At 40.3% G+C, this 22,668-nt stretch overlaps 1 protein-coding gene across 2 annotated transcripts in view; it reads left to right on the forward strand.

Moving 5' to 3' along the window:
• Positions 1-22,668, forward strand: part of B4GALNT3 (beta-1,4-N-acetyl-galactosaminyltransferase 3) — a 103,586-nt gene that overhangs the window by 32,920 nt on the left and 47,998 nt on the right. For both annotated transcript variants that reach the window (XM_058190261.1, XM_058190262.1), the window contains exons 2-3: positions 18,856-18,959; positions 20,349-20,426. In XM_058190261.1, the coding sequence (XP_058046244.1) occupies positions 18,856-18,959; positions 20,349-20,426 (182 nt within the window). The remainder of the gene's footprint in view (positions 1-18,855; positions 18,960-20,348; positions 20,427-22,668) is intronic.

Genomic DNA, 22,668 nt, shown 5'->3' on the forward strand with positions numbered 1-22,668 from the left:
TAATAAAACTATTTAATACATGACCACATTTTATAAATTTGTCACCAAAAACCAGTTTTTACTTCCAGTTTTCAGCAAAAACACCCATAGCACCAATTGATTTGCTTAACAAACTAATCATAACTAATATGTCATTTAAAAAAGTCTTAAAATCAGGTCAGTCACACAAGCGACCCATTTTATGACCATAGCAATTTACAGCTGTAATGGACAGGTTTCATTATGGTTATAAGTTGAGGACTACTGTATTCAAAACATGCTTTAATATTTGACATGGAGTAAAATATAGACAGGAAAAAGGTAAATACAACCAAGAGGAAGAAATGCAAATTCAATTGTTGTGGGGGATTTCAGATTATATATTATGGTCATTATTATTTGGACTTTTATGGAAAAAGGCAAAATTTGAACCTTGGAGACCAAATAAAAATGGTATTCTAGTCAGTTTATTTTCATAATTTCTCTTCAAACACATCTGATCTTTTTGTAATTTGGCATAATGGATATTGACTCTGATACACCTACATAGGTTCCTATGAAGTATTTGTCCACTTTATGTTTATGGAATCTGACTCTTCTTACATTTGACTTTTTGCTGGTGCTTATTTAGCTTGCATCTAATGTAGCATGATTTATTTGCATAAAAGAGCCAGACTAAAGATTATATGTTTGTTTGTTTGTATGTATGTATGTATGTATGTATGTGGATATACATATATATATATATATATATATATATATATATATATATATATATATATATATATATATATATGTCTCATTTGTCCTCTTCAGGCTTCAGTTTCAGAAGCACGAAGCTGAAGCCTGAAGATGACGAATGAGACTTCGTCGAAACGTCGCCAAGACACTTCCAATTTTACGCGGGAGAAAACCCGAATAACCAAAGACCTACACACACACACACACACACACACACACACACATGAACTATATATATATATATATGAACTCAATAATTATGCAGCTGTATATATTAAAGGGTAATAATTTTATGTGTTTTCTTTGGTCTTGCTTTTTTGTGCATGTGCTTATGGCTTCTCTATCCAGTCTAGCAAATGAACCGATCTAGATGGCTTGGTTTTTCAAATTCAAATACCATTACAAATGAGCCAAGACAGAAAGTCCACAAATGGGCAGTTTGTTGAATACTCAGTAAAATATCCACTAAGTGGTCATAACAAGGGTGTGCTGAAAGTAAAGTTCAATTAAGCATCACTTTTTGGTCATGAAAGCTCTATTATTAGCACTTATTTCTCTCTCTGTGTGTGTATGTGTTTGGGTGTAACCTGTAATTGAAAGAAAGAAAAGGCAAACCTATATGTGGAATGGTTGGTTCTCCAGATGTTTCCAAACTACAGTTCCTACAATTGGAATACTGCACTACACACTTGGAATACTGCATCTAGTTTTGATCGCCATGATGTAAAAAAAGACACTGAGACTCTAGAAAGAGTGCACAGAAGAGCAACAAAGATGATTAGGGGACTGGAGGCTAAAACATATAAAGAACGGTTGCTGGAATTGGGTATGTCTAATTTGAGGAAAAGAAGGATTAGGGGTGATATGATTTGGCATAATGGATATTGACTCTGATGCACCTACATAGGTTCATATGAAGCATTTGTCCATTTGTCGTATGAAGCATGTGTTCCAATATCTCAGAGGCTGCCACAAAGAAGATGGCGGGGGGGTCAACCTATTCTCCAAAGCACCAGAGGGCAGGACAAGAAGCAATGGGTGGAAACTAATAAAAGAGAGAAGCAACCTAGAACTAAGAAGAAATTTCCTGACAATTAGAACAATTAATCAGTGGAACAACTTGCCTTCAGAACTTGTGAATGCTCCAACATTGGACATTTTAGCAAGAACTTGCAAGGTATTAAATCTGTATTATAGGCTTCAACATTCTCCCATATTGGACAAATGTTTTGCTGCTGTGTCCTCCCACCTTTGTTTTGCAGGAAAGCAATTACCAATCATTTTTCTTCATATGACAAGCTCCTCCTGGTTATACTTATGTTCATGTGCATGTGTTAGTTGCAGTGGTGGGATTCAGCCAGTTCGCACCACTTCGGGAGAACCGGTTGTTAGCTTTCTGAGCAGTTTGGCAACTGGATGTTGGAAGAAATCATTAGGGCAGAGAACCGGTTGTTAAATTACTTGAATCCCAGCACTGGTTAGTTGCTTAAAGAAACTGCCCACTTAGATGAGATAGGCAGTGTAGAAATGAAATGGATGGATACAGTGGTGGGATTCAGCCAGTTCACACCACTTCAGGAGAACCGGTGGTTAACTTTCTGAGCAGCTCGGTGAACTGGTTGTTGGAAGAAATCATTAGGGCAGAGAACCGGTTGTTAAATTATTTGAATCCCATCACTGGATGGATGGATGGATATAGATAGATAGATGAGAGAGAGAGAGAGAGATAATATTGTTTTAAAAGCTACCGGTCATGGTTAAATCTAAATTATATCTGTATTCAATAACAATAGTTAATACAGTGTAAATCATATATTGTGACATTGTGTTAAAAAAAACCCAAATTTCAAATGTGATGTAAGACCATGTATTCATAAATGATGTCAAAGTTGAATGAATTTTGTGTAACATTTTAAATATTGTGGCAAATGTTATTTTTCTACAAATCTGATCTGTTTATGCTGAGAATTGGAAGCCATGTTGCCTTTACCAGAAATTTCCTTATCGGAGGCATTTAATAACCTTGGAAACAGATATGGCCTGAAAAGTCAAAATATTTTTTATTCTCTTGAAGCTCATCACTCAAGTGCTCATTTTAGCTCCTCAGTCCCCAGCCATAAGATATCCTAAATTCAAATTACCGGTTCTGTGGGTGTGGTTTGGTGCGGGGTGGGTAATGTGACTGGGTGGGTGTAGCCACCTTTTTTTTTTTATTGTTAAAAGCATTTTTTTACAACCTCTTCGGCTGAAGAGGTTATAAAAAATGCTTTTAAAAGATTCTGACAATCCCAGCTGAGCTGCGCAATCATCACAGGCTTTTTTTTTTAACTTTTAAAAGCATTTTTTCGGCCGGGCGGGCATGGACGGGGTGGGAGGGATTTTTGCTACCGGTTCTCTGAACCACCTGCCGCCATCGCTACTGGATCGGGCAATCCAGTCCGAACCAGGATCATTTCACCCCTGCCTAAATTCTTTACCCTCATATCATTCCAATCCAGTTGAACAAGGCCTCCTTCATGTGCTTACTTAAAGATAAGTACAATTACAAGCTGAGTGGTTATATTCTTATAATAAATAGAAAATAATATTTGGTTAACCGATCAATTGAGATGAAGTAAATGACTGTAAAACCAGAAGATCATAGAACTTGGAGGTCTTCTAGCCCAGGGTAGGAATCCTCAGCCCATACCAGCCCAACTTTTGTTTAAAGAGCCTCTGGTGGCTCAGCAGACTAAGTCTGTCTGTTATTAAGACAGCTGCTCGCAGTTACTGCAAGTTCAAGTCCCACCAGGCCCAAGGTTGACTCAGCCTTCCATCCTTTATAAGGTAGGTAAAATGAGGACCTAGATTGTTAGGGGCAATAAAAAGTTGACTTTGTATATAATATACAAATGGATGAAGACTATTGCTTAACACAATGTAAGCCGCCCTGAGTCTTCAGAGAAGGGCGGGATATAAATTCAAAAAAACAACAACCAAAACCCTCCAATGGTGGAGCATCTACAATTCCAGAAGACAGCTCCATTGCTTAATTGCTTCAGCTCTATTGCTTAATAGCACTCAAGTGCAGGAAATCCCTCCTTTGAATTTGGGTCTCCTTCTGTAAAGCTTTCACCTGTTAGCTCTTGTGCTACTTTTGGCAATTTTGGAGAATAAATGTATACTGTCAAACCTGGAGCAGCCCTTTAATTATTGGAAGACTGCTATCATGTGTCCTCCTTAGCCTTCTCTTCTTTAGGCTAAACATACCAAGTTGCTTTAACCATTCTTTGTAGGGTTTAGGCTCCAAGCTTTTCATCATGTCTATATGTCGTACATTAGAGCTGGCTTTAAAATAATATAATAAATGAAGCAGTAATGACATATAAAGACACATACTGGGTGTTCCCTGGCCAGATTAAGAAGACACAACAAATTCTGCAGGCTTTCAAAGTGGATTTGGAAACAAAAAATATTTCAAAAATATGTTGTAGCATGAAGTATGATAGACATCCCTCCTTCTAGAGCCCTGATACTTTTTCTCAATTATTGTTATTCAAAAAGCAATGACAAAATGTTAAAATATTCCCTCAATGACGGGACATTTGAAAAATGTGAAAGGATTTTTGAAATTTAAAATTACATAGTACACACCCAAAAGTAGGTTAGCTTTTTCTTTGGTCTTTGTTCCATGTGGAACAAAGCATTACAGACTTTTTTTTGTCTTAAAAAAGACAGTTGATGTAAAATGTGAATATACATATTACCCTGCCCTTTAATTGATTCCATGCTACATGGAAAGAGAATCCTCTGGCTGATTTTTATTTTAAACCTGGAGAGTTTTGATCGTGAAGAGAGGAACTCATATTCCACTTGTACCAAACTGGAGGAAGAAATGCTGTTATCGCGATAAGTATTTCCATAACCTGTGTATACTCAATAAAGCCAAGAAATATTACAACTAGAATGCCTGTAGCATTTATGGAATCCATACCGGACATTGCAAAAGTTCAGATCCCACAAGACGAGCAAAAAAGATACTCTGAAAAAAATGCTGCATCTAATAATCATCTAGATATTGAAGCTCAGATTTGATAGCTCTTACCGCTAAGAAATCATGGAGCAATTATTTTCATGCTGATATTGATGCATGGAAGGAGCCATTAAACTCCAAGCAACAAGCAATTCCTATTCTATCAATCCCAGATGGCAGCAACAACTCCCCCACCCACACCCACCCCTGTTGCAAGGCATGGAGGTCCAGCAGGAGTCAAAAACCACCTGGGCACCTCTAGCATTTCTAAATGACAGCTGTTCCTCCCATTTGTGGTGAAGGGGAAAAAAACCATTTCATCAAGACTTATCCTAGATCCCTCTAGTCATTTGTGGAATGAGTGTTGACAGGCTATACTTGTTATTTTGGCAACCGCTCCGGTAAGAATTACAAAGGAACAGGATAGTGAAGTCAATAGCAATAGCACTTAGACTTATATACTGCTTCACAGTGCTTTACAGCCCTCTCTAAGCAGTTTAGAGAGTCAGCATATTACCTCTAACAATCTGGGTCCTCATTTTTCTGACCTCGGATGGATGGAAGGCTGAGTCAACCTGGAGCCAGTGAGGATTGAACCCCTGGCAATGCTTATGAAGACCAACCAACTGCTAATCAGGGTGAAAAACATTTGGAGAGAAGCTGGAGAATGAGTATTTCTGGCAAAACTATATTTTATTTGACACTGTTGTTCAAACCAACACTGAAGGAATCATGGCCAGCTCAATAAAGCTGTTCAGAATTTCCACATACTGTAATTGTTGCTTGAAAAGCTGGCCTTTATCAAAATTTCCAAGAACTTCAATTAGAGAAATAAGTTAAGATTTACAGACTGCAGGTATCTAATACGTTGAAAATGTCGATGGAGATTCTCAATCATCCAAGTCATGGTTGCCCCAAAACTGTTTTCCCAAAAGGCAACTGGGATTTCTTGGTGGTTGTTTTTTTTCTTTTGAAAACGTTTCGCTTCTCATCCAAGAAGCTGAACTCTTGTTTTCAAAACAAAAAAACCCAAGAAAGTCCAGTTGCCTTTTGGAAAAAGCACCTTTGGGACAATACATACTTTTCTTAAATTGACATTATGAAATAGAGTTGGAAAATACAGTACCTTAGAAGTCACCTTGCCCAAGGCCTTGCTTGGTGCACTAGAGCCTCTCTAACAAATGACTATTCTACCTCTGCTTCAAGAACTTCAGTGAAGGAGAACTCACAACTTCCTGTAATGGTTTTGTTCTACTGGCTAACAGCTGATATGGTCACAGAAATTCCTCCTTGATATCAAGCCTGAACTTACTGTCAACATCCGAGATGTTTTGGAGTTGCCATAGTGAGGGGGGGAAGGGGGTCGCATGGGGTGCATTACTGCAGGGGTCTCCAACCTTGGCAACTTTATGACTTGTGGACTTCAACTCCCAGAATTCCTCAGCCAGCACATGCTGGCTGAGGAATTCTGGGAGTTGAGGTCCACAAGTCGTAAAGTTGCCAAGGTTGGAGACCCCTGCACAACTGGATGTCAGGTGCTGGGTGTTGCAACGGGCGCACGAAGGGGGGGCGCCACCGACTTGGAGGAGCCCTGGAAGAGCGAGGCAGCAGCAGCTAGAGAGTCTTTGCTGGAGCAGGCCTGGAGCAAGCCATCGGGGCCAGGACTTGCTGAGCCCTCATAATCATTTGGCCGGCGGAAAGCCTGTAATGCTGGCCAGATTTCCATTTAACTGTTGTGCCAAGTAGAGAGACGAGTAAAGGGGAATTGTTCTACCAATGGTGTGACCTCATTTCTTACTGGCTAGGTTCGGAACAGTGGCACTTACTTCCTTATTGTTTTAACTTTATCCTGCCCTTAAGGCTTCCTCTTCTGTATGATAACCCTTCACATTTTTTAAAGACTGCCTTCCTTTCCGTCTTCATGTAGGTTAAATACATCCAGATTCTTTAACAGTTCCTCATAAGGTTTGGTTTCCCAACACCATACCGTATTGGTAGATTTTCTCTGAACATGTTTCCATTTTTAGTTCTTTTTGAATTATAGTGCCTAGAACTGGACGCCATATTCCAACTGGAGTCTGAACAGGGCAGAGTCAAGTGGAACAATTGCTACCTATAATCATGCCACTGGCTCATGCTTACCTTGTAATTGAGGAAAAATACCCAGATTCTTTTTACATGCAGTAATACTGAGCTAGGGCTCCCCCATCCTATATCTGTGCTTTTCACCTTGCAGATTTCTTCGGTTTATTTGCATCATCTTCCTCTCAGATTACTGCTCAAGCCTCTAAATCCTTTTGATTTGCATCCCTCCAAACTCTGTCATCTGCAAATTCCATAACCGTCTCCTAAATTATCTAAGAGTATAGGGTGTAGGATAGAGCCTTGTGGCACTACGCTTCTTCCTTCCCTCCAAAGTGAAGTAGAGCCCTTAATAAGCACTCTAAAAACCATGATTCCATTTAAAATTAGCATCATCTACCTCATATTTTAATCTTTTATGAAGGAGAATGTCATGACGTATTCAAAGAAATCCAGGTACACTATTTCAATGGTATTATTCCAGGAGTGGGTTGCTGAGGGTTCGCAGGGGTTCGGGAGAACCTCTAGCTAAGATTTTGTGCAGTTTGGAAAACCCCCAAATCCCACTCCTGGCTGGCCCCACCCACCCACCCCCCCGCTCCTCCCAGGAATCCCCACACGGCCCGTTTTGGATGCAGGTAAGTGCAGGGCGTACGCGGAGGCTTGGGGAGGGCAAAAAATGGGCCTACCGGAAGTTTGGGAAGGCACGAAATGGGCCCGTTTCTGCCCTTCAGATGGCCTCCAAAGACTTGGGAGGCCATTTTCATCTTCCCGGAGGTTTGAAAAAAGCCTCCGGAGCCCAGGGAGGGCAAAAACGCCATGGTGCAGGAGGCCGACTAGGCCATGCCCACCATGGCCACGCCCACCAAGAAGTACTAATGGCCAAAGGAAATTAGTGGGAGGTAAAAGTAGAAGAAATTCAAGGTGGGTGGATTTAGATCTCTTATGAGCACGAAGGGACTCATGACTGATGATGCATTTGATGCATCATCAGGCTCATTCTGGTCATCTCCTACAGCCACTTCTGAAAACCTTGCCAAGAAAACTGCAGGGACTAGTCCAGGTAGTCTTCAGCAATCAACACTAACTTAAAGTAGGGGTGAAATGCTCCCAGTTCAACCCGGTTCGACCGAACCGGTAGCGATGATGGCCAATGGTTCGGAGAACCGATAGTGATGGCAACTCGAAGCTCTGCCCACCTACCTGGTTGTCATTATTTCCTGGTTTTAACCAGGAAGTAACCTGTTTTTTACCCTCTGCACATGCGCAGAATGGTTTGCACACGCACAGAGGGTTGGTGCACGCATGTGACGCACATACGTGCGGCGCGTGCACTTCCGAACCAATAGGGAAGGTAAGTAGATTTCACCCCTGACTTAAAGGCACACACAAACAGAAGATTACTGTTTAGGACAATTATTTTTAGATTGTTTAACTTTGTTTAGTTGTCATGGTGCGATGATTTCTGATAACTTCTATTCTACAAGTGTCTGTACTCTGCCTTACCTGGCAAGAAATAAATCTTTCTAAATGGACGTTTTACAGTTGGGTGATTTCCTTGGCTACAATTCTAAGCTTCTGTTTGACCCGTTTCCCTGCTGACACTTCCGAAATCCCTCTCTTCTCACTTCTCCCACCTTTTGGAATTTAAATAGGAAGAGGTGTCTTATGTCACCATTCTTGGAGTATGGCAATTCTAATATCCACTCATCACATTTTCCCTCCCCCTCCTAAATTTAGCATCATCATTCGCAGCAAGGGGATACATTTAAGCATTGAGAGGAGCTTTTGACCACCTAACAACATTTAATATCAGTGAAGATATTTAAAGGATTGCTCAAATTTTATTTATTTATTTAACAAACCTGTTTGGCCACCCATCTTATATATAGGGCTGTGGGAAGCTATCAGTTAAAAGAAAATAATAATAATTTAAAAACAGCAAAAATGACACAGCAGTCAAGAAACTCGGTTTAACACAATTAAGACAACTAAGACTTCTAAGCAGAAGCTAATCCCTGTTATCAGGGCACCAGAACTGATGGCAAAGCCATGTTTTCAATGTCCTGTGAAATATTTGTTGCTATAAGGCTGAAGAACAAATGCTTTAAAAACAAAACAAAAAAACCCCTCTGATGATCGCACGGCTCAGCTGGGCATGATGGGGGGGCAGAGATTTTTGCTACCGGTTCTCCGATCCACCCACCGCCATCGCTACTGGATCGGGTGATCCAGTCCGAACCAGGAGCATTTCACCCCTGACCTCACCCTATTCCTAAGAGATCTGTAAGTGGCGTGCATAAGCACACCAGCGTGCCTACCATCCCTGTCCTAATGTTCCCTTTAATTGTATTCATTTTATGTATTCAATTCATGCTTATACTTATATATATTATCTAATACGTACTTGACAAAATAAATAAAAAAATAAACTCTTTTAGTATAGTCTGTATTGTTTTAGATTTTATTTCTTTAGATGGGCCTCCAATCTTTGTTGCCTAATGTAAGCCTCCCTCCCCAGCATTTTACTGGTTTTAAAGATTAAAATTAAGAAGACCATCACCTCGTCCCCTATCCGAATTTCTGAAATCTGACCACCTTCTTGTTTCAAATCGTCTGTGAATCTCGTGATCTGGTTTGGTTTTGTTCCACTGAAACATTACATTGAGAGCCCCATCCACCCTGGAACAAGAGTGAGAAGCAAATTCTGTGTGTTAGGTCTAAAATTATTGCAAAGCTCCACCATTAACCAAGGCTTGGCTGCAGATTGAAGGGCTATAAAATGCAGCAAAAGAATGCCCCTAAAAGTTCTACTCATTCTCATTTTACAGGTAAAATGAAACTGGACAAGTTAAATCAGACATATTACATCTGACTATACTTCCTCAATTCCCGCTTTCATTAAGTGGCTTCTTTGCTGGGGTTTTGTTTTGTTTTTGTTTTGTTTTTGGACTCAAGGGTGCCATGCACATTGCTTTATTTTAATTGGTTTAATAAGCAAAAGACCTAGGTAAGACAAAGGGGGAAGGAACAAGGGAACAGCTGCTGAGGTCTCTGCGGAATCAGTTCCACTATTTCTATGGAAACTCCTGTGGTTAACTTGGTGTCTAAGACATTAGGAGAAAGACTGAAAGGTCTTGGTAGATCAGGGTATCCAGACAGGTAATGTTCTGGTTAATGGTCTTTTATGTGGCATGGGGAGAGACATGAATATCATAGCTGTTCTGCCAATCATGATGAAGTCTATAACACCTCTAAAGGATATAGACCTTCTTTATCATTTCTGGATTAAATTTCCAGTTTCCAGTTTCCATATACGTAATGGTTTAAAGTACCAACTAGAAATCACCTAGAATACAGTAAGAACATCATGCTCAGAAAAGTCTTTTTATAAAAATGAAAAATGTGATGCTAATAATAATTGCTAAACTGATTCTGCCTTTCTGGACTATAACTTGCTTCTGAATGACCTATTGGTCTAAGCAGGCATTTAGTAGTGGAACTTAAGGTTTATATTTTGCACGTGCGTGCTTGAGAAACCATTTGGAAGAAGTGCTTTAGACTTGAGTGTGAGCGTAGCACATGTCTTCTATTCATTAGAGCAACCTGTGCAAGCCTGAAAAAAACAGGTCCTGGCATTAAGGATTCATCCATTAAACTTAATGCAACTCCTAAGACAGGGGTACTCTTTCTTCTGACTTGTATGGAAGCTAGAAAATGTCAAGTTAGAGAGAGGTGAGTTTATAAGTTTGGCATGTGAGTTTATTTGTTATAGAGAGGTGCTACTGTGAATTCACAGTTACTCATCAATAATTTCAAAAGATTGGAAACTTTGTGTTTGTGTGTAGCTAGAGATAGAGGCATGTGTATGTTTGTATCCATAAGATATTTACAATCTTCTGTAGCTTTAGATTGGTTTCTGCCAATTGGGTCCTCCCCAGAGGAGTTGAAGTAAAGGTTAAAAGGTAAAGGTTCCCCTCGCACATATGTGCTAGTCGTTCCTGACTCCAGGGGGCAGTGCTCATCTCTGTTTCAAAGCCAAAGACCCAGCGCTGTCCAAAGATGGTCTCTGTGGTCATGTGGCCAGCATGACTAAGGCACACGGAACGCTATTACCTTCCCACCAAAGGTGGTCCCTATTTTTCTATTTGCATTTTTTACGTGCTTGTCTGAGCAGAAGCTGGGACAAGTAACGGGAGCTCACCCTGTTACGCAGCGCTAGGGGTTCGAATCACTGAACTGCCGACCTTTCGATCGACAACCTCAGTGTCTTAGCCACTGAGCACCTCTCCAAATTGGGAATTGGGGTCCAACATATCTGGAAGATACCTTGTTGGGGAAGCTTGCATTAGCTCATCCTGTTCAACTGATAGTGAGCTAAGAGATGCTGATTTATTTAAGCATGAAGCCATGCTGATCTGCAATGGCGAGTTAACATACTGCGATTGCCTCATCAACTGATACTATATATGGATCTTGATTATCTGAGTCCCCAAAGCAATCCCTGGTGGCCTATTTCTGAGCCAATAACTTGATCAAGTCTTGGCTTGTACACTAGCCTATTACTTTCTAGGTGCTAACACTGTTGGAAGATTGTTTTTCAGCCCTTTCGGTTAACCATCTGCCAGGGTGGCATGAAAATGCCCTGGTTCCACTTGGATTGTTTGCCAGACTCTTTACAAAGGCAGATCACTTACTTGCTTGAAAAGAGGAGATGACAGAGGCATAAGAGGTCCGGCCATCATTTATTAATAGCACCGTGTTGCGTTTCCTTTTGCCTCTGAAGTCCTTCAGAGAATGTAGAGAAAAGAAGAGAGGCGGCGATGATGTAAAAACTGGAGCCGGAGCCCATCGAGAAATTTGAGAGATTTCCACCGGGAATCCGAAACACAAGTGGGAAAAGAGGAGTCGTATATTTTCATAGACACATGGTACAAAATGGCAAGACAGAGGAAGGGCCAGATCAACTTTCTTAAAAATATTTAAGAATTTAAATTCTATGTCCAAGTCTTTCAAAGCAATTTATTTGTGATTTACCAAACAAATCAAAATATATCAGAAGAGCATGATAGACTTTTGTGAGGAAAGCTAGGTAGGAAGACTGCAAAGGATGGGAGATGTTGGTCAAGTCATTTTCTGTGTTTGTATTTCTCAACCTTGGCAACTTTTACGATGTGAGTGTTGGAAGAAATATCCATCTGGCTCAGTTCCAAGCTGGGAGAAAGACACTGGAGACAAAATGGAGGCTGGAGGCTGATTGGAAAGAGGGTTTAATAAAGAGAACCACCAAGCACATGGTTCTCTGGTGCAGCTGACCACATGGAGTTGAGAGTGAGGGGCTTTTATACCTTCTCTTGGGCTTTGCACTTGAGCTTCCTGTTCCTGTACAAGAACATGTATTCTATTGGCTATTGTCAGACTCCCATGGGGCCATGTGCAAATCCTAGGAGTTTTGTCTAAGTTTGGTTAAAGCTTGGGCCGATGCAATGTCCTTAGGAGATTTTGCAATGCAGTGAGCTCTGCTGCTAGACAATCCTATCTGGAGGGTCATGTCTTAATCCCATCACCCTAGAGTTGAAGGTCATCTTGTAGATAGGATGGCCCAGTCTTTCTTAATGGGCACCAAATAACTGCTGGGGGCAGGGAGCTGCTTTCTGTCTTTAAAAACATGTTTCTTCTTTAGGGAAATATAATATTCTGTCTTTTTAAATATTTCTCAACATATTTTATTTTTCTAGGAGGGGTGACTTCCCTCATGGGGAATTTGACTCCCAGAATTCCCCAACCAATATGCTTTGACCTTTATGAATTGTGTGAGAATTCAAATAAAAAATAAAATAGAATCTATTTTAAATCTATTTCAGCAAGTCATTAATAATTGATGATGAACATAATCCATAGGTAGTACTATATGCCATTAAAATTATATATATTGTTACATTTCTCTATTGCTTTGGTATAACAGGCAAATTGGTAGATGCAAATAATGTGCAAATTAATATTTTAATTGCATCCAACTAGTCTATTTTGGTCAATAGCTTTTGAAGAAATTGCAAAAATTATCCAACCATCTTTTCTCAATAAATCTTCCCTTGTATGTATTTATTATCTGCATTTCCTAAAATGTGCAAATGAATGAATGAATGAATGAATGAATGAATGAATGAATGAATGAATATTTTAATTTATATACCGCCCTTCTCCCGAAGGACTCAGGGCGGTGAACAGGCAGATAAAATACAGATACACACAATAGTTAAAAACATCCCTTAAAAAACTAATTTAAATTTGCCCCAAATGTTAAAATAACATACTCCCCCATAAAATTACAAAACTTTAAAAACCCATCAAATTCAATTAAAATTTAAAGGTAAAAATCAAGCTAGTCCAGCCATACAAAATAAATAAGTTTTAAGTTCGCGGCGAAAGGTCCTAAGGTCAGGTAGTTGTCGAAGTCCGAGAGGAAGTTTGTTCCACAGGGTAGGAGCCCCCACAGAGAAGGCCCTCCCCCTGGGGGCCGCCAGTCGACACTGTCTGGCTGACGGCACCCTGAGGAGTCCCTCTCTGTGGGAACGTACTGGACGATGGGAGATAGAGGCCGGCAGTAGACGGTCCCATAGATAGCCCGGTCCTAATGCATCATAGATTCAGTTTCTGTTGCTGGTTGCTAGGTTGCTGTTGATCAGCAATACTTAAAAGTGTGGGCAACAGTTTTGGCTGAAAAATTAACACCTTTATTCACATCTGATTTATTACTACATTAATTGCATTTTCTGAGAGCCCCAAATATGATTGTTATCCTAAATAAGCTCAAAATCAAAAGTTACATTTGACTGTTAATAGACTCTTATCTCTTTTAGATTTTGCAAATAGCTATTAAGAGTTGCAGTTTTGTAAGATTTATAATATGTTTATAAGGAAATTACCAATGAGCTAAATTGGTAAAGCTATTTTTCCCCAGTTAGTAAGAGATCAATAGTTAGTTGTCATTCCCTTTTAATTTTAGGGAGGCAGTTCTGGAATAACTATGCCAAGTGGCATGTTTTGCTTCTTGACAGTTCTAAAGGTGATATGCAGAACATAAACAAAGGTCAATATAACTGCTATATCACATTCACTATTTTTCATACATAAATACATGCGTATATACCAGGGGTGAAATGCTCCCGGATCGGACCGGCTCGCGCGATCCAGTAGCAATGGCGGCTGCTGGTTTGGAGGACCGGTAGCAAAAATCCCTGGCCCCACCCCCCTGCCTCTGCTGAGCCCCACCATCAGCAGAGGGTTTTTTTTTACTTTTAAAAGAAGGTTTTGCTTCAGCCGAAACATGCCTTTGTTGCCTTTGAGGATCCCGCCCCTCAGCTGAGATCAGCAGAGCCTTTAAACTTAAAAAAAAATTTAAAGGCTACTCTGGGGATCTCACCTGAGTTCCTCATCAGCAGAACCTTAAAAAACATGTTTTCTGTAGAAAACATGTAGAAATCCTCCTTTTAAGAGATTCTAAGGCACTTACCTGATTACTGATCCACCGCATGGCTTTTTTCCCAGCCCGAAAGCCCCAGTTTCACTTTCAGCACCAGACAGAACTAATCTAAACTTAGCTAATCTATTTCATCACTGAGCTACTAATGCTGGCTGGCTTTGCTAGCTGAGGAACTCTGGGAATTGAAGTCCACAAACCTTAATAATAAAATAAAATATTTGTGCAGCTTTCTGAGATTTGGTGTGTTTCTGTAGTGTTTCACTCTAACTACACAAACACACAAAATCTCAGAAAGCTGTATGTGGTATTGTGTGTGTGTGTGTGTGTGGGTGGGTGGGTGGGTGTGGTGTTGTGTTGTATGTGTGTAAAGTGTGAAAGTTGGTTTTTGAGCTTTTTGTGGCTGTGAAGTGCAGCTGCTTTTACATTGTGTGTGAGTCAGTTGTGTTGTGTTGTGTTTGTGTGTGTAAAGTGTGAAAGTTGGTTTTTGGTACCCCTTATTGTTTTTTTATACTTTGTTTATTATTTTTATTATTTATTGTTATTGGCCATGCCCACCCAACCATCTGACCACCAAGCCATGCCCACCAATTAAGCCACGCCCACAGAACCGGTAGGGAAATTTTCAGATTTCACCCCTGGTATATACATACATACATTTGCTTGTTTTTCCTGGAATAATGTTCCCCCTCTTCTGCAAATAATCCACTACAGCATTTAACCTCTACCAACAGTCTTAAATAGGGGACGTGGTGGCTCAGTGCCTAAGACACTGAGCTTGTCAATCAGAACGGTCAACAATTCGGCGGTTCACATCCCTAGCACCACATAACAGAGTGAGCTCCCCCAGCTTCTGCCAATCTAGCAGTTTGAAAGCATCTAAAAATGCAAGTAGAAAAATAAGGACCACTTTAGTGGGAAGATAGCAGTGTTCCATGTACCTTCGGTATTTAGTCATGCCAGCCACATGACCACGGAATTGTCATCAGACAGCGCTGGCTCTTCAGCTTAAAAACGGAGATGAGCACTGCCCAGTGGTGAAATTCTACCAGTTTGCACCAGTTCGGGAGAATCGGTAGTGATAAAAACTACTGGTTCGGGTGAACCAGTAGTAAAAAAAACCTACCGATTCCTCCGAACCAGTATTTCTGATGATCAGCTGTGCCGTGCAATTTAAAATCGGTAGAAAGCAGGAAATCCTGCTTTCTATGTGAATCTAAATCATGCGGCACAGCTGTCTCCCCTCCCCTTGCTGTTATACTTGCCTTCCAAAACCTTCTTTTTCCACACGTTTGGTGTGTATTCTGCATGTACACGCATGCAGTGTGCATTTTGTGCATACTGCGCATGTGCGGCCAGCATGTGCGGCCGGTGAACCAGTAGCAAACCGGTTCAGATTTCACCACTGGCACCACCCCCTAGAATCGGAAACGACTAGCACATATATGCGAGGGGGAACCTTTATCTTTGTTGTGATCCATCAGCAGCCTGGGGAGCTGTCAGTGGAATCAGACTGCGATGAGCCTGTTCCTAATGCCCGCAGGAGAAGAGCTGCCAGAAGGCAGGAGCAGTTCAAGCAGAGAGGTCACCTCGGGAGTAGGGCCAAGAGATGATTGGCCCCTCCCATAAGGTTTAAAAGGAGACCAGCACCGGTGTCTCAGTTTGCCGGAAAGCAACGTCGCAGCTGCGCTCTTTGCTCTGTTCTCTACTCTTGACGTTTATCAGAAAAGACCTTGGCAGTTATCCAGATTGAACCAGGTTTGAGATAACCAAAGACTGTTTGTTTGTGAAGCCTTTGTTTTGTTTCGAGTTACCCGGCGCTGGGAATGAATTAATTCCCAGCTGTTTGAATAAAGTGTATTTTTACTAAGGACTACGTTTGTTGCTACCTGCTCGAGTCGGGGTCACAACAACCTTTACCTTAACAGTCTTAAGATAGCCTGTGAGTAGGTTTATCTTTGTTGCAGGATTTACATAAACAAGTTAAAGAAAAGAAATATTTGTGGTATTCCATTCCACTACAGGGATTGTGTCACACAGATGTGACTTGTTTATTCAGAGTCTCAGTGCCTTATTGCTTGTTCCTGCTGACAGTTTTTCAAAGGATTCTTGCTGTTGTAATGTTTCCATTTCCTAAACAAAGTTTAGTCAAATGGTCACAGATTCTGGTTTTACTACACTCACCTTCTCCTGGCAGAGTGCCTGTGCCCTTGCCCGTGTGTGTGTGTGTGTGTGTGTGTGTGTGTGTGTGTGTGTGTGTGTGTGTGTAGTGCACACTTTAGAGTCAGTTTTAACTCCTGGTACCTGCCTGGACATTTCAGAAGTTATCTTCCTAGGGCAAAGAAAGAGTGACCAGCTCAAGGTCACCCAGCTGGCTTTGTGCCCAAAATGGGACTTGACCTCACAGTCCCTTAGTTTGTAGTCTGATGTCTTAACGTCTACACCATGGGTGTCAAACTCAATTTCATTGAGGGCCACATCAGGGTTGTGTTTGATCTTGGGGGCCCGGGGTGGGCATGGCCAGCTTTTGTGTTGGGGGTGCCGGTGGTGGCCTGAGCACTCTGCCAGTGAAAACAGGTTCCTGAGCTCCGTTTTCAGCTGCAACAGCCTCTTGCAACCCTCTGCCAGTGAAAACAGAGCTTGGGAGGGCCGTGTGCAGTGGTGGGATTCAAATAATGTAACAACCGGTTCTCTGCCCTAATGATTTCTTCCAACAACCAGTTCACAAAACTGCTCGGAAAGTTAACAACCGGTTTTCCCGAAGTGGTGCGAACTGGCTGAATCCCACCACTGGCCCTGCATCCCTCTCGAGCTCTGTTTTCACTGGCAGAGGTACCACGGGCCGGACCTTCACTGTTTCCAGGGTGGCCCCACGGACCAGATCTAAGCACCCTGTGGGCTGGATCCAGCTTGCAAGTCTTGAGTTTGACACCCCTGCTAGCTAAGAATTAGGATAGTTCTACTGATCTTCAAAAATTCAAAGGTACCCATAGAATCAGAAGGCTGGAAGGGACGTTGGAGGTCTTCTAGTCCAACCCACCCCCCAAGGCAGGAGACCTTATACCATCCCAGACAAATGGTTGTGCAATCTTTTCTTGAAAACCTCCAGTGATACAGTACCCACAGCTCCGGGAGGCCAGCTGTTCCATTCATTAATTGTTCTCCCTGTCAAGAAACTTCTCCCTAGTTCACTTAAGGAAGGTTGTATTATGACTTCCAACCCTGTACATATGCTGGAAAAACCTCCATTACAAGACTTGACTTTCTGCCCTTATCAACTTACTGGCTGCTTGAGGCAAAAAAAAGTGCATTCTGCACTTTTGCCTCCTTTCCTTGCACAGAAAACCTGTTCGTTTATAATGCGAGACATTTTATCTTATTCATTCAGTCTTATCCAGAGCAAATAGTGGTAGAATATTTGTGAGAGAGTGACATTCATACCTTTGTAATAAATTAATAAATATTATATACCGTATTTTTCGGATTATAAGTCACACTTTTTTCCCTTCTAAAAGAGGCTGAAAATTTGGATGCATCTTATATTCCGAATTTAGCTTTTTTGAAGCTTTTTTTCAGCCCTAATGAGGCACTAGCAAGTTAAGCAATCTCCATGGTTTGCCTGGAATTTTTTCATTGCTTCTCTCTCCAAAGATCAGTTGTGCTTTAGAAGCTGTTTTTTTATCCCCAAGCAGGGATAAAAAAATTCTCCGGAACCAATAGTTAGGGATTCTCTGGAACCGGTAGTTAAAAATGCTTTAATGCTGGCGACCCCCAGGGGGAGAGCCTTCTCGGTGGGGGCACCTACCCTCTGGAATGAGCTTCCCCCAGGACTTTGACAACTTCCTGACCTCCGGACCTTTCGCCGCGAGCTGAAGACGTTTCTATTCTTCTGAGCAGGACTGGCTTAACAGGGGTTTTTAATTGGATTTTAAATGGGGTTTATTTTATATTATGTATTTTATATTTAATTTAGGACATATTGAATAAGTTTTTAAAATAGTGATTTTATTGTAATATATTGTATTGTTTTTATCTGGCTGTTCACCGCCCTGAGTCCTTCGGGAGAAGAGTGGTATAAAAATTAAAAGATTATTATTATTATTTAAAAAGTAAAAAAAAAAGTTCTGATGATCACGTGTCACAAAGCTGATCTTTGGAACGGTTTTTTGTTTTTTGTTTTTTTTACTTTTTAAGCATTTTTTAACTACCAGTTTGGGCAAACCGGCCCAAATCAGTAGCATTTCACCCTGGTCCTCATTTTACCCACCTCAGGAGGATGGAAGGCTAAGTCAACCTTGAGCCTGGTGAGAGAGGGCTGTAAAGTGGTATATAAATCTAAGTGCTATTGCTAGTGCTATTGGTTGTCCTTCAGTTTAAAAATTTTTTAACAATTTTGTTTACATGTTGTCATAGCATCGCATATTGTATGGGACATATCATATACATAGTATTGCATCAGATTAAAGGGTATAAGGGTTTATACTTCTGCAGTAATCGTATTGCAATTTTTTTTAAAAAAAACACAAGGGATTTTATTTCACTGTCTTTTTTGTCTGCACAGGATATGGAAGCTGGAGTGAACTGGCAAAAGCACTGGAAGACCAAAACAAACCGAGAGTTGATCCAAGTCTGAAGTTCTATTTGCCTGTAAAGACAAACATTCAGGTAAACAAAACACAGAACTTTATGTGCATTAAGAGATGTTGTTAAGACTATTGCTTAACACATTGTAAGCCGCCCTGATTCTTCGGAGAAGGGCGGGATATAAATTCAAATTTAAAAAAAAAAATTGTTAAACATCTGATTTTACACATTATAACAGCTGCACGAATAACATATGCACAAAATTGCATATGCACAAAAAGATACCAACGGATGAAGAAGTGATGGGGAAAGTTTTAGAGTGTACCAAAATGAACAAGTTAACAAAAGAAATTAAAGAGAAAGAAGAGACAGATTATTACATAATCTGGAATAAATGGTATGAATGGCTTGAGTCTAGAAATAAAGGGAAAAAAATAAAGGGGAGAAATTTAGAATGTACAGAATGTATTAGAAATGTACAATAAGTAAATAATATATTTATTATTTACTTATTGTACATTTCTAATACATTCTGTACTTCTAGAAAAGTAAAGCTGTTAGTATTAGATAATGTAAATAAAGAAAAGGGGATAAGAAAGAAAATAAAATAACAAATGTGATATGGGGGTAGAGGTATAAAAGCAAAAGAAGACCACTAAGAAACACTGTTTAGAAATAGGAAATATTTATGTTATATGTTGTGTGTTTGTCAGATTGTGTATTACATTAAAACAATAAACAGTATTAAATCTAAGAGATGTTGTTAAACAGGTACAGTTTTGAAGTACATCACTAAAACTGCATTTAAAAAAAAACACACATCTAACAAATGTAACAATCGATTCACATAGTGGAGATAGGAATGGAATCCTGATCTGTTATTAAAAGTTATTCCCCCCCAAAAATGAATCATTTCACATTAAACAGGAAAGAGCCCCCCCCCCGAACAATGAAATATTTAGAGAACTATTAAAGTCCCAAAGATGGGGGGGGGGCGTTTCCTGAAAAAAAGTCAAATGGAATTTCTTTTGTTTCAATGCACATCTTCAAGGAAAAACGAAATCCAATTGCCTTTTTTGGGAAAACAAAACAAAACCCCACCTTTGGCACATAACAAAAGGTAAAACTTAAGGTTTAGAAAGATAGCTGAGTAAGTTGTGGAAAGCTAATGTCACATAAATCAAAACCAATTTTCCTCCCGTTTCAGAATTTAAATTGCTAGAATAATTGGTACAGTAATGTTTGCAGGATTTTTTTTTAATTCATGGACCTTTGTTTAAATTAGCATGATGCTAATCTTTCTTATTGATATAACATCTGTATTATTCAATCTCTGATAGAGCTCGGAAAAAAGATATGTGTGCAAATTTAGCATTTCCAAATACCTGTAAATCTTTAAAACTGTGTTCAGCTGTACAGAAAAAACACCCTCAACTTTTTTTCTCTTGTTTCTCCATCCGATGAATTTAGAACCAAACACAACAAAAAAGCTGGAACAATAGGACCAGTTCTACAGCCTCGGAGAACACTGCTTCCGGGATACCCAAGGTTAATCTCTCTCTATGTAAAATCTCCTAACTATAAAGTTACAGTATATAACTAGAATAAATATAACTAGCAATAGCACTTAGACTTATATACCACTTCATAGCGTTTTACAGCTCTCTCTAAGCAGTTTACAGAGTCAGCCTATTGCCCCCAACAATCTGGGTCCTCAGTTTAACTGACCTTGGCAGGATGGAAGACTGAGTCAAACTTGAGCCGGTCAGAATTAAACTGCTGGCAGTGAGTGGAATTAGCCTGCAATACTGCATTCTAACCACTGCGCCACCATGATGGTCTCAGAAAAAGTCATTTACATCCTGTCCTTGCATCACTCCATGGTTCCAGGATTGCAATTCGGGGTCTTTACAAATACTATTTATGTTATTTATGATGCTATTTAGTTGCAGCATCTTGTGGTCCTGTCATCATGATTTGTGAGGTTCCCAGCAGGCTTCCAACAGGCAAAGTCAATTGGATTGGCTTAACAACTGTGTGATCCACTTATCAACTTCATGATTCATTTAATGACCCAGTGAAATAGTCGTAAGATTGGATCTAGTCATGTAATGACTCACCTTATGACCAGATCAATTTTCAGTGCAAATTCCGCTCCTAATTGTGGTTGTAAGTCAAATAGGTATACCTATATTTAACAATCTTGGGCTTCTCTTCTATGTATTCAATTGTGGTACCTAAAGACAGCAGAAGTGTTGGTTCCGTACGTTTCTTTTGTGATGGAGTTTCACAACTGCATGGTTTCTCCTGAATCTATTGTGGCTTAAAATTATGCAAAAGTCGTTTAAGGCAGTATATATAATTCACTTTTTAATGGCTAGAATCCTATAAATATTGGTTTATATATTCTTGAAGCATCAACACAATGTCTCCATTCTTCCAGGCTCCCTTTTATCTAATTTATTTTCATTGGCATTTTCACATTCTCCATATTACATGCAGATGATTTGCTCCAGAGATAGTGAACTGCCAGACTTTTTTTTTTTTTAAAAAGGACAAAGCTATTCCTTTCTTCCTTTCAGAGCAACAAGGGTTGAAAAGGACCTTTCCCAACAAATTATGAGGGTTGTTTCGTTTTATCTCACTGAGCATCAATCAGTCTCCCTTTCATCATGCGTAACCTGCTGTCCCCACATGTTATGCTGCACAGATCATAAGCAGCTGAGATTGGGCATCTGAGACGGATAGAGATGTAGCCTTGGTTAGTGTAGTGGTTAAGGCACCAGGCCAGAAACCAGGAGAAGGTGAGAAGGAAGGTATATTACCGAACCTTTTCGGCACTGAGTGCCGAAACTGGAATGTACAGGGGAGCGCTGCAAACCGGAAGAGCAGCTCTCCGGCATGCGCATGTGCACCAGGGAGCTGCTCTTTTGGTTTCCAGCGCTCCCACGTGTGCAAAGACCAGCTGGCCAGGGTGCATTTGCACAGCAGAACCCGGAAAAGCAATGGGCAACGGCTGGCGCGCCCGGAGAGATGGCTCTGCATGCCACTTCCGGCACGTGCGCCATAGGTTCACCATCAATGGTATATTAGGTATGTGTGCAGCCTTGAAGTTATTTATAAAATTAATATATATGTTAAAGGTGTGAATGAAAGATGTGTCTTGTCTTATTGAAAGGTGTGTGAGTGTATATCAAGGGTGAAGTGCTCCCGGTTCTGACCGGATCTTGCGATCCAGTAGAGATTGTGGCCGGTTGTTCAGCAATCCGGTAGCGATGGCGGAGCAAAGCTCCGCCCGCCCACCCGGGTGTCATTACGCCTGATTTCAACCAAGAAGTAATATGTTTTGCGCATGTGCAGAAGGTCAGCGTGCGCATGTGACACCCGTGCACAAGCGAAGCAAGCACGCATGTGCAGCGCATGCACTTCCGAACTGGTAAGGAAAGTAAGTAGTTTTCACCCCTGGTGTGTGTGTATGTGTGTGTGTGTATTTATACACACACACACACACTTCAATAAGATAAATACAGCATCTTTCTGTATATAATTTTATTACAAGTTTTAAAGAGGATGATAAAAATTAATTTAAACTAATTTAATATAAGGAGGAAAACAGAACAAAATCAAATCAAAGAGAAAAATAATGCAAGAAAGGAAGAAAGTAAAAGAAAAATAGAAGAAAAATTAAAAAGATACAAGGAAGCGGTTTCCAATCTCCTTTATAGCAATTATAATAAATTTGCCTCTTTTTCTAAAGTTACAATACAACTCTCTTCTTTCTACAAATAGT

The sequence above is a fragment of the Ahaetulla prasina genome, chromosome 7, assembly GCF_028640845.1.
Source record: "Ahaetulla prasina isolate Xishuangbanna chromosome 7, ASM2864084v1, whole genome shotgun sequence".
NCBI lineage: Eukaryota > Metazoa > Chordata > Lepidosauria > Squamata > Colubridae > Ahaetulla > Ahaetulla prasina.